The sequence below is a fragment of the Ruditapes philippinarum genome, unplaced genomic scaffold, assembly GCF_026571515.1.
Source record: "Ruditapes philippinarum isolate M1 unplaced genomic scaffold, ASM2657151v2 ctg10306_1_1_1_1, whole genome shotgun sequence".
NCBI lineage: Eukaryota > Metazoa > Mollusca > Bivalvia > Venerida > Veneridae > Ruditapes > Ruditapes philippinarum.
The window spans coordinates 1-13,490 of record NW_026853555.1 but is presented as its reverse complement, the minus strand read 5'-3'; the positions used below and the strand labels follow the sequence as shown (position 1 = coordinate 13,490).

General features: G+C 34.4%; 1 protein-coding gene across 1 annotated transcript in view; it reads right to left on the bottom strand.

The window, feature by feature from the left end:
* The window catches only part of LOC132737191 (polycystin family receptor for egg jelly-like), a gene marked incomplete at its 5' end in the record, with an annotated part of 38,788 nt that extends 25,471 nt beyond the window's left edge, over positions 1–13,317 (bottom strand). Inside the window, 7 exon segments of the mRNA XM_060724449.1 lie at positions 3,532–3,634; positions 5,026–5,117; positions 6,159–6,284; positions 7,599–7,690; positions 8,827–8,950; positions 11,805–11,953; positions 13,108–13,317. Coding sequence (XP_060580432.1) covers positions 3,532–3,634; positions 5,026–5,117; positions 6,159–6,284; positions 7,599–7,690; positions 8,827–8,950; positions 11,805–11,953; positions 13,108–13,317 — 896 coding nt within the window.
* Between the last annotated feature and the right edge of the window lie 173 nt (positions 13,318–13,490).

Genomic DNA, 13,490 nt, shown 5'->3' with positions numbered 1-13,490 from the left:
AGGCACTTAATGAGCTAGGTTCAAAAGAAAAATCTCTAAAATCAGACCAATGCAAGTCAGTCGAGGTACGCTCGATTTTTTTTTCTCAGCGTATTTTTTTTAGTAATAATATATATATGATATAAATATGATAAATTTAAATATCCCGATCAATTCACTAAATAATTTGTCTGCCAGTGCAAAGAAATGGGTTTAATGAATCTACTGTGCACTCCTCCCATAAATAGACTGGGACAAAACAGTCTTGACAACCTGATTAGAATATGCAATTATGATGGACACTTAAACATTGATGACCTGAATGCTGTCATCAATTGAGTTTGATAATGACAGTAGGGGATTGAAATTACACTGAATCAAACTGAAGTCACTCAGTTAATAAAGTTGTTTAGTTTTATTTATTTTATAGGATTGAAAAAAATCATGTTTTTTTTAGTCTTTTTATTGAATGTTAATTAATAAAACTGAAAATTCCCCTTTTTTGGCATTTACGCGCTATTTTTCCCCACCCAATGGGCACTGACCCCCTTCCCCCAAAACTGAAAAAAAACACTGGACTTACAGAGCGGACACGCCATACTGTCTAATATTTGAATGTTTGATATTTGACCTTCAATTGTGACCTTGACCTTCAGCTGACACATGGGCAACATGGGTTCTGCACATCCCCTTGTTGAGGTGAACATTTGAGCCAAGTTTGAAGAAAATCTTTCAATTAGTGTAGGACTTACAAAGCGGACACAACATACTGTTTAATATTTGATTGTTTGATATTTGACCTTCAATTGTGACCTTGACCTTAAGCTGACACATGGGCAACATGGGTTCTGCACATCCCCTTGTTGAGGTGAACATTTGAGTCAAGTTTGAAGAAAATCCTTCAATTGGTATAGGAATTATAGAGCGGACACGAAAATGGAGACCGACGGACCGATCGACCGACTGACCGACCGATGGACGCAACAAAGCAATCCATTATAGCCCCCCACCACATTTTGTGGTAGGGGTATAATTAGTTACTAAACAGGGAACTAGACCTTCTGTAGATTACTTCTGTCAAGATTAGTTAGAATTTGTTCTGCAGCTTTAGCGGATAAATTCACACACAGGATTGTATATTACAACAGACTCTAACCTGTATACACCACTTACGAATCTGTGCTGGGGTATAAGAAGCATAACAATTTTTTTTTTTTAAATAAAATATTATTCACAAGATTTACTGAAAATAACTCAACTGGTTCAAAACAAAGATGCACCTTGATATGTGATCTTGACTAAAGCTTCAAAGGTTCTGTACAAGTTCAAAGGCAAGTGGAAGAAAAACAATCAAAGGAATGAACAATTTGCTGTATTTTCTAAAAGAATGAGAAGAAGGAGAAGAAGAATCTTTATAAGTAAAAAGGGACACAACTCTCAGTTTAAGGGAAAAGAGTTATGGAACATAGTATGTCAATTTATAACTAGAACTGCCACTGTCATGGTGAGAATACCCCCGCATACCACTTTGTCAGAATCAACAGTGGCCATTTAGAGCTCAAGGACAACCTCCCTGCCAAATCTGAGGTTAGTGCATTGCTAAGTTATGTATTCTACATGCTTCAAATGTGAAAATGTCAAAATCAATACACTGCAGACAGGCATTCTTAAGCATTTGAGCAGACAAACTTATTATAGTAAAAATCCCTGTGACCTTGACCATTGACACAGTCAACTAAAAATCAATAGGGGCCATCTACTACTCATAAACAACCTCAATACCAAATATGAAGACTGTGGGTCAAAGGTTTCTTAAGTTATTGGGCAGATAAACTTTTGAAGTCAAAGTCCCTGTGACCTTGACCTTTGACCCAGTGACCTCAAAATCAAAAAGGGTCATCTACTAATCATGACTAACCTTCATGCCAAATATGAAGACTGTGGGTCAAAGGAATCTTAAGTTATTGGGCAGACAAGCTTTTTTAGTCAAGGCCCCTGTGACCTTGACCTTTGACCTAGCAACCTCAAAATCAATAGAGGTCATCTACTAGTCATGACTAACCTGCATGCCAAATATGAAGACCATGGGTCAAAGGAATCTAAAAGTTATTGGGCGGACAAGCTTTTTTAAGTCAAGGCCCCTGTGACCTTGACCTTTGACCCAGCAACCTCAAAATCATTAGGGGTCATCTACTAGTCATGACTAACCTGCATGCCAAATTTTAAGACTATGGGTCAAAGGAATCTTAAGTTATTGGGTGGACAAGCTTTTTTTAGTCAAGGCCCCTGTGACCTTGACCTTTGACCCAGTGACCTCATATTCAAAAGGGGTCATCTACTAGTCATGACTAACCTCCATGCCAAATATGAAGACTGTGGGTCAAAGAAATCTTAAGTTATTGGGAGGACAAGCTTTTTTTAGTCACGGCCCCCTTGACCTTTGACCCAATAACCTCAAAATCAATAGGGGTCATTTACTAGTCATGACTAACCTCCTTGCCAAATATGAAGACTATGGGTCAAAGAAATCTTAAGTTATTGGGCAGACAAACTTTTTTAGTCAAGGCCCCTGTGACCTTGACCTTTGACCAAGCAACCTTAAAATCAATAGGGATCATCTACAAGTCATGCCAAATATGAAGACTGTGGGTCAAAGGAATCTTTAGTTATTGGATGGACAAGGAAAAACCGACGGACGGGGAGACGGACGTCCGGAACTCTGGTTTGTCCGGACGGACAAGCTGATTCCAGTATACCCTATAAAACATATATAAAAACACTTACAAGATTGTATACAAGTAAAATGGTTTCCTGCGGGAAATGATATAAAGATATTTCATTTAACTATTTTCAACATTGTTTTGGGAGAGGGGAAAAAATAAACATTTGTATCAGGAATATAGTTGACAATAATCGATCAAAATAGAAGAAGGTCTTTGGAAACTGGTGACCGTTGATGACCGGAGAAGGTCGAACATAAAACAATTATTTCTTTTCAAGAAAATGATTAAATAAGCCTACCATTTGATGAAAAATACAAGCAAAAAATAAAATAAAAGTAAACACACAAGTTTACGCAGAAAATATCTCTATTTATTATGGCAGATGCCACTACGAAATTAAAATTGTAGATTTTCAGTATATAAACAATTTATTGATTGTAAAATTTGAGATACAATGATAATTTTCAAATACATCATTCAAGTTTTTCCACCTTAAACGGTAAAATAGTTATAGAAAATTAGAAATATCACGTAATAGTTTTTTGTTCTTAATTAGGTGTAATTCTGACTAATTCCCTAGAGGTAATTCCGTAACGTACCGACAAGCGGTATTTAGCCAGGTTTTCGAACAGGTCAATTAACCAATCGTGTACGGTTTACAGATCACATGCTCCTCCGTGTACCGAAAACAGGTCACGTGCTCCTCCATGCGTCAAAAGTGAAATGCGTACCAATACCCTGCGGTCTCCAGACCGCAGGGAATAACCAGAATCAAATGAATCTACAGCTTCCAGAAATATTCTAGGAAATGCTGACTTTTTAAACATACCTTTCCCAAGTTAGCATTATTTTGTGATTGATCTTTCATCAACTGTGTATGACCCTGATCTGCTTTGATATCAAGAAGTTGTGTCACACCAATAAATATCTCTCTGAAAATTTAAAAACTTGGTATTAACAATATTTTTACTTCTTCTGATCTACATTTCTATTGATAATGAATTTTTATGTTTATATATATATTAAATAATAATAATAAATACTACTAATAATAATTTTACTTATGTTATAACCTAGATTTCTGACTTAATCAGTGTCCTTAATTTAATATCAGTCCCTACAAAGATGTAAATTTATTTATTGCTTCCAACCTTACTCTTTGACAAGAAATTACTTAAATTAAGACACAGCTAGAGAAGTAAATTGGTCCTAATATCATGACTGTTTGGATCCTCATTTTGTTTAAGACAAGTATTTAAACCAATTAAAATAGCAATCATTGTATGTCTGACTTTTAAATAGCATAAATTTCTTGCTTCTTATGTTATAACTTTATCACATAAACCAAGAGGCAAGAGTGTAATAAAGCCATTTAATAAACACAATATTACACCAGTGTAATAATGAAATAACACTTTGATGTGCCACCATTTATGTTATATACAAACATAGCATTAAAGCATGCTAATGTTAGCATTACACTATAGGCTTAGGGGTGTAACAATACAGCAAAAACCGTATTGCAATATATTGCCATTTTGCTGAAGCGTATTGCAATATATTGCAATACGTATTGTCGTGTATATGTTTTGATGTAAAGATGGAGTAACATTTATATATTATTATTAGATGTATATATTTTTAGTAGAAACTTAATAAAAATGTAAGGAATAAATAGAAAGTAGTGTCACACAATTTGATAAACAAAACTAGTCGCGTGTGACCTTTCACATCTGGGCTGCTTATGTAAATTATGCGGCCGCTTATTGACTTTTAAGTGTACTAGTTGTCTGATATTTTTATCTTACGTTGACGCCAATAAAATTCACCAATTAAAGATTTTATGTGAAATTTGTACAAAATTAGAAGGCAATTAATTGAAAATGATGATTTTTATAAAATACCGGTTTTCCAAAAATCGTACCGCGGTTCGAAATTTATTTTTTCATATTGCAATATATCGGTATACCGGTAAACCGTTACACCCTTATATAGGCATGTCAATAGAATATTTTATTTGTGTAGATTCAATGCTAAATTTATTGAACTTGTTGAATAAAACAATATCATGCACGGAAAAGAGACTCATATGATATAATATTGTTTTATTCAACAAGTCCAATAGATTTAAAATTAAATCTACACTCATTTAATATCCTCTATTTTCAACAGCTTTCTCATTTGGTATGATGGTAATAATTTATATCAATTTCTGTTTTATTATGAACCTAATGAATTTGAATTGAACAACATGTTATCTGAATCTTGAAATATTACAGTAAAGAAATTCTACAACAATAGTGATAACACATATAATACATACTCGGCCGAGTCTACAATATCTGCTGTATTTGTCACATTAGTTAAAGTATCCAAACTATCAGCTAAATCATCAAACAGCTTGGCAGCATCTTCCTACAGAAAATAATAATATTTTTTGTTACATTTGTAATATAACTAGGACAAATTTACAAGACTTCATTAAAATGCATTTTCATTGATGCAATTTACATTTTACAGTGATTTTTTTTCCAATTTTAAAAACAACCTGTGGCTTTCTGAAGGGGAAAATATAGCGCTATAAATCAGAAAAAGGGGAACCTGAAATCAAATTCAATTTTATGAAAAAAAATAATTTCAGTTCAATTTAACATGCATGGTACATAGCTATCTACAGGGACAGATTTCTGTTTTCTAGCTCAGATGCTGTTTAGTAATGGTTCTGGTTAGAAAGAGCACGAGGCATTTTAAGAGAAAATATTAGCATTTTAAGGGGAAAATATACCTATTTTGGGCTAGGGGAAACAGCCTTTGTTCGGCTGTAAAATACAGTAAAAAATCACTGTTTTATTCGATTAAAAGTACTGATATATTTATCTAATTTCTTGATAATTGCATACTTTCAAAACAGATATGTAGTGTATATACATGTACCTCTGGTTCATATGTTTGAACCTCAGTTAAGTTATACTAAAATCAATTCATAATGGTAAACGTCACTGCTTTGCCTTAACTAGTAACATACATATAAAAAACATGATTTTTCTTACATCTTTGGCAAAAGACATAATAAACAAATTTTTTAATAAAAAGTGATCACATTAAAATGTAGAACAATTTCCACAATTAACCTTGAAAACATGAGAATAAACACTCGTCTGTTAAACTTACCACTTTTGACAAAAAATCTAAGTTAAAAAGGGGAATAACTCAAAAATATAGCTTTCACAATAATACCCCTTATCTAACAACTGCACCTTGACAAGATAAGCAAGAATTCCAAGCTTCATGTTGATATATACTTTTAAAATGTTTGAATACAATAAAGTTTTTTGCATTAAAACCACACTGACGGCAACACAGCAATCAAAATAGCTTCACTTTTTCTTCAAAACAGACAAGCTAAAAATAAAAGTTTGACCTACAACAACAACAGCAATCATCGTGGTAACTAACCTGTGTACTTTCAGTGAGTTCAGATTCCACTTTTGTAACCTGTGTCAAAGTTTCAGCAACAGATGACAATGTATCAATACTGCTAACATTTACTTTCTTTAAACTTGTCACAACTGATGTCCTTATCTGAAATAGAAAAAAGGACAACATTTGGCTGTGATAACCTTATACATGTATTGCTAATAAGAATTTTGATCATATACAGTCAAACCTGTGAACAAAAGTCATACAAGAGAGAGACTGAACATGGCCTGTGTAGACAAGTTGACTATTTGGAGGTCATTTTAATCAATGAATGATTGTCATGAAGTAGCCTTTATTTACAGGGTGATCTTTATTCGGAGATGGTCTTTAACACAGGTGTGACTGTATTTTTACAGCACAGGTTCTTAATATTTCAGCAGTAAAAATTAATGACAGTTAAATAGATCGCAGAGAATAACACTGATGTCGAAAGAAATAATCAAAGTGAGACGTTACTTAATCACAGTGCTCCTTTAACCGGCTGTTAACAGAAAATTCAGTCTTTATATTTTATCTTTTACCGTAAAATCTCAATTTAACGCCCCTGGGGCGTAACATTTTTCAAAAGGGGGCGTTTAATAAAAATAAAAAAAATCTCAAAAAAAAAAAAAATCTTGGAAAAAAAAAATCTTTCTTTAACCGATGTAAAAAAATCCACAAACACATCATCACCCTGTTGACACTTTTGATCTTGCCGACAATCTGACGTAATCGATGCTACTTTCCTAATTTACAATGTGTGTCAACAGGCCCACTTTGAGATCTGTGTAGTTGTACAGGTGCATAGCTATATCGATTGTGTGTACTGTAAATATGTTTACCGTTTTGTGTTTTCAAGCAGACTACACTCTGTTTTAGTGAACTTTAAACTGTTTTAAGTTTTGATTCACAGATATTTTTCATAAATTGAATGATATTTGACATACCATAAATTGCCGAACTAGTATGAGAGTTTCTTTATTTTCTTTGTTTAAATTATATACAAGGTAAAAAAAAGTTTCAAAAGTGGGTGGGGGGCATTAATTAGGGTGGGGGCAATAAATTGGGATTTTACAGTAAATTAGATTGAGAAGATTTACAACCAGTTTTTTATCCTTCTCTAGCAGGAGCCCTTCAATAATGCTTAAACTCATGCACTATACTACTGAATTTCAATTCACACTAAGGGTTTTTTCATCCCTTTCAGCAAAAATAGTGGATTTTTTAAGCAAAATTTAAAGGTAGAGCATTTTCCAATAAATTTAAAAAAGAGCATTTTTCCCAGAGCATATTCCACAATCTGTTAAAAAGGCCTTGACAACAGATAAAATTATCTAGCACCTAATATATGATTGTCTGTAACATAGGGTTTATGCCACACTGACAAAACTCATTTGTTTCAATTAAAACAATAATGGATAGTCCCTTAATATGTACCGCAGTTTTCTCTGCCTTTACAGTGTCATTCACTTCAGTGCCATTTACTGGGTTTAGAGCTGAAGCGATGACATTCAAGTTTTGAACAGCCTCTGAAAATGAAAAACAAAACAACCATTTTTTTGCTTTTCATCAAAAATTATTACAGAAACAAACAAATTTAAACAGATAGCAAACATTTATTCATATAAGAAATTTATTAAGAACTTAATAAATAAAAAATGGCACTTGCACTCATGTGCTCTGGATTTAAGCTATCTATGATTATACACATAATGTGAAGTTGCATTGAATTCCAACCATTAGTTTTAAGTCAAGCACTGGACAAAAAAGTAATGAAGGGCAATAACTCTGTGATAAGTCAAGATGAAGTTATTGTTCTTGTGCACTGCACTTTCTCTCAATGTGCATGACCATTGCATAAAGTTATATAGAATTTCAACTTGTGGGTTTTCAAGTTATGCTCCAGACAAGGAAAATGCAATGGAAAAGTAACAAAGGGCAATAACTCTATAATTACTTTAGACAGAGTTATGGTTTTTGTGCACTGCACTTCCTCTTATTGTGCTTGACCATTGTAAGAAGTTGTTTTAAATTTCAAACAGTACTTTTCAAGGAATGCTCTGGACAAAGAAAAGTATCAAAGGGCAATAACTCTGTAATTAGTCAAAAACGGAGTTATGGTTCTTGTGCACTACACTTTCTCTCAATGTGCTTGACCATTGTATAAAGTTATATTGAATTACAACTAGTGGTTTTTAAGTTATACTCCAGACAAGAAAAAAAGCAATGGAAAAGTAACAAATGGCAATAACTCTGTAATAACTTTTGATAGAGGTATGGTTCTTGTGCATTCACTTCCTCTTATTGTGCTTGACGGTTGTATGAACTTGTATTTAATTCCAGTCAGTGGTTTTCAGTATGCTCCAAAGAAGGAAAAGTAACAAAGGGCAATAACTCCGTAATTAGTCAATATGAATTTATGGTTCTTGTGCACTGCACTTCCCCTCAATGTGCTTGACCATTGTATGAAGCCGTAATGAATTCCAACCATTAGTCTTCAAGTTATGCTCTGGACAAGGAAAATGCAATAGACTGCTGGACCCACTGATCAACCCACCACCACTGGGTCACTCCTAAATACCCCCTAAACTTAATATGGTGCAAAAACAGGAAAGATGGTTTTGGCTAAACTGCAAAGCAACACCAGAATAGAAATTATAGAGACCTTCCTGATTTCCTGCTGCTATCATGTCATCTATGACAGAAGACTGAGAATCACCTGATGAAACCAGTACGGATTTAGCAGTCTCTAAAAGATTACCATTTGGGTCTCTGTCTGCTGGTTCAACCTTAAAGTATTGTAAACATCTGATATACACACACACTAATGTCATTGGTCTACTATTTTTAAACACCTCATAACACTAAGCATACTGTTTAGTCATTATTCATCCATTTCTCTGACTTCAGAACATTTTTTTTTTTCAAAATTGGATATATATTTATAAAACATTTCAAGGTCATAGTGGGTAAAGAAAAACTGTATCTCACCCATATGTTGCAGATGTTGTGAATGTAGAGAATAATTTAGTGTTCCTAGACCTGCCAGACTAAACATTAAACAATGGCAACATTGTCACAAAATACGCTCGTCATAAAAGCTTTTGACAGAGATGTCACAGGGCATTATAGATATGCATTTAGGAGATAGGTAATATCCTGACAATATCTGGAAATTTTATCGTCTCTAGTGACCTTCACCTTAATATATTAACCTAAATTACATGTGTCACACTTCGTCATGATAGTTATCATTTGTGTTATATTCCATCACAAGAGCCGGTTTAACCCTGTGTTGCTCCCCGAATAGGTTTTGGACACAGGAAGGTATACCTCTTGTAGTGTCAGAGTTATGTCATAGACAAAATTCAAAGTGTAAAAACAACCCAAATGTTGCGTGCGACACTTGGTCTCAATATGGTGATCATTTCTGTGAAATAGTTGTAAATTCCAACTTCTAATAACGAAATTATTGGCAGGACACGATTTTGCTGCAAGGTCATGCTGTGACCTTGACCTTCAAGGTAGCGACCCAAATGCTGCGTGCGACACGTCATCTCAATATGGTGATCATTTCTGTGAAATAGTTGTAAAATCTGACATCAAATAAGGAAGTTGTGGGCCGGACACAATTTTGCTGCAAGGTCATGCAGTGACATTGACCTTCAAGGTAGCAACCCAAATGTTGTGCTTTACACGTTGTCTCAATAATGTGATTATTTCTGTGAAGTAGTTGTAAAATCCGACTTCAAATAAGGAAGTTATGGGCCTGACACGATTTTGCTTCAAGGTCAAGCTGTGACCTTGACCTTCAAGGTAGCGACCCAAATGTTGCACGCGACACATCGTCTCAATATGGTGACTATTTCTGTGAAATAGTTCAACAGTTGTAAAATCCAACTTAAAATAAAGAAGTTATGGGTAAGACATGATTTTGCTGCAAGGTCATGCTGTGACCTTGATCTTCAAGGTAGGGAATCAAATGTTGTGCGCGACACATTGTCTCAATATGGTGATCATTTATGTGAAATAGTTGTAAGATCCGACTTCAAATAACGAAGTTATGGGCCGGACACCATTTTGCTGCAAGGTCATGCTATGACCTTGACCTTCAAGGTAGCGACCCAAATGTTGCACTTGACACATTGTCTCAATATTATGGTTATCATTCCTGTGAAATAGTTGTAAAATCCGACTTCAAATAAGGAAGTTATGGGCCGGACATGAATTCGGAAAGTATGTACATACGGACGGAAACAGACGTTCTTACATTTGTATTCTTGTTGTGTATTTTACTGTGTAAAAAAAGTACCCAACAATCAATGAAAATACCCAACAATACATACGGAGTAAGCAGGATTGGTAATTGTTGGGTATTTAGTACCATTTAGTACATAACAACTACCCTCTCATGCGCTCGGACTGACGGACCGACAGACAACCCGACAACTATATGCTCCCCTCGAAATTTTTCGTGGAGCATAATAAATGATGAAAAAAAGGGTCCCTGTACACATCTTTTGTTTTATATTAACTTTGACTTTTTTATGTGACCTTGACTTTGGTAGCAAGGAACTAAATAAGTGCACAATACTTGGTCTCAAAATGTTGAACATTTGTGCCAAGATACATTCAAATCCCCAGATGAATGTAGATGTTTTTCTCCAAACAGGCATTTTTCATTCACTTATAAGTGTGACCTTAACCTTTAATCTAAAGACCTGGTTCATACATGTGACAATGCTTCTCATAGTGGTGAACATTACTATAAAGTTTCATTAGAATCCCATCATGCATGTAGGAGATATATTCTTGACAAAATATCTATATTTTATCATCTTTAGTGACCTTGACCTTGCATATATTAACCAAAATTACATGTTTCACACCTGTAGTCATGTCAATGACCATTTGTGTTTCAATCCCTCAATAAATAAACTAAATGGTCCAAATACACATTTTCATATCTTCATCTGAACTCCGATACCTTTGTGTGACCTTGACCTTGGCAGCAGGGACCTGAATTTTGTACATGACACTGTCTGACAATAGTGAACATTTGTGCCAAGTTATATTGAAATCTCTCTATGCATGTAGAAGTTTTGTTCTGAACAAGCGATTTCCAATGACCTCTAAGTGAGACCTTGACTTTTGATCTGGAGACCTGGTGCATGCGCACGACACAGCTTCTCATAGTGGTAAGCATTTCTATTAAGTTTCATTAAAAATTTTCAAACGGGACCTGATAAAAGTCAAGAATCATGGCAATGCTATGAAACCAGATTTTTCAAACTTGAAACCATTTTTCTATTTTTAGTTATAGTTACAATGACCCTAGATGCCAAAAAGTAATCCCAAGCAAGGTCTCAATAATAGCTTGCTCTATACAAATTTTAAATTAAGAACTTTAGTTCCCAACTCTACAAAATAATTCATGAATAGTTTCCTAAAGAACAACCTGTTACAATGGAAAGATATAAATCAATGTGATGAATCTATTCAAAGTGATATACCCAGGTTTTTTTATACCTCAGTTAAGTGCCTAAATATCTTTATTACAAAACCATTCAAAATTGTCCTGAAAGTCAGTGTTTTGAATGGAATTTATTTCTTCATTTGCACTTATAAACAAGAGATTGCTACCTGGATAATCTGTGATTTGACTGTGTATGCCCCCGACTCTATTAGTCTGGCTCGCACCAATATATACAATCTGTATTCCTGTTCTGGATCTCCTAATCGCAACTTCACATTTCTCACTGTATTATTTTGTCCTATGTAGAACTTTGATCCTACATTGAACATAAAAAGACAAGTCAGTAAAATAGTTAAATTTGACTCTTAAAATATACAAATCCTGTCCTGTTTAAAATTTTAGAACTGAGGAGCTCCAAACATCAAGATTTTATCTTTGACCTCCATGCGTGACCTTGACCTTAGAGAGAGGGACCTAGGTCCTGTGCATGGCGCAAACCATCTCATTATGCTTATAACATTGGGAAACTAACTTCAAAATCCCTTGATGCATGACAGAGTTATAGGCCAGCCAATATTTTCTTACTGCTGACTTTTAACCTCTTAATGTGACCTTGACCTTGGAACTTGAGGTTTGGTCTTGTGCATGACACATCATCCATTTATTCTTAACATTTGTGCCATATTGTTTCAAAATCCCTTAATGCATGACATACTTATGGACCACACTAGATTTTCTGCTGGTCTTATGTGTGAACTTGACCTTGGAGCTAGGGGTATATGTCTTGCACATGACATCATCTCATCATGCTTAACATTTGTGCCAATTTTTTTCCCATGATGCATGATGGAGTTGTGGGCAAGACAAGATTTTCTAACTGCTGACCTTTAACCCTCTAAATGAGTTCCTGACCTTGGAGCTATGGTCTAGGCTTCACGCATAACAAAATGGCAATGTCTCATCATGTTTACCATTTGTGCCAAAATGTTTCAAAACCCATGACAGTTATTGCAGACAAGGCTTTCAGACACATGCATGGATGATAGGTGTTACACACTATATGCCTGCCCTCTTGCCATTATTATAGTTAGAGCATGAAAATGTTATTCTGCATCATACTGCCTAGATTGGTACTTTTGGTGCCTTTTGAATAAAAGAAATCAGTTGTATCTCTAGACGTCTTCAAGAGAGTAAGTAATTTATTCCAAGTTTCATCAACACAAGCAAAGGTATAATATAATGTATAATATACATCATAATAAAATCTTAATTTACTTGGTTTATTTGTTTGGAGTAAGCATCAATGTTAAGTCATAAACTGAACAGCAGTTAACTAGAAATATCTTTGCTTGGAATTATACATTTACCCAGTCTCTCCACATAAAAGTCATTTGTATCAGAGACAAACCAAACCAATCAATGTCATGAACAAAGATTTACATGTTGACTTTTCATCTAACAATTACTTACCTTTTCGCCATTCATTAATGGTTTTAGATTTCATTAAATATTGAAAATTGTAATTTCCTTGCACAGTAAAGTCAATGCATGTAATATTAAAGTTTGTCGTCAAGGTATAACCCCCATCTGCAGGCGTAACAGTGCACTCTCCAGGTTCTGGTATAGGGCTATACTTGAACTCTTCATATGCAGAAGCTTTACTACTATCAGGCAGTGTCACTGAAATCAATGTAGAAGTAATCAAATTACATGTATTTTATTTAAAAATGCTTGTTTTTAAATCTATCTAATACATAAATAAATTGAAAACAAGATCACTGACCCAATTTTTGTTTGGCTACTTGTAAATTCTAACAAGAAATTGACAAAATGACACAATACACCCTGTCCAT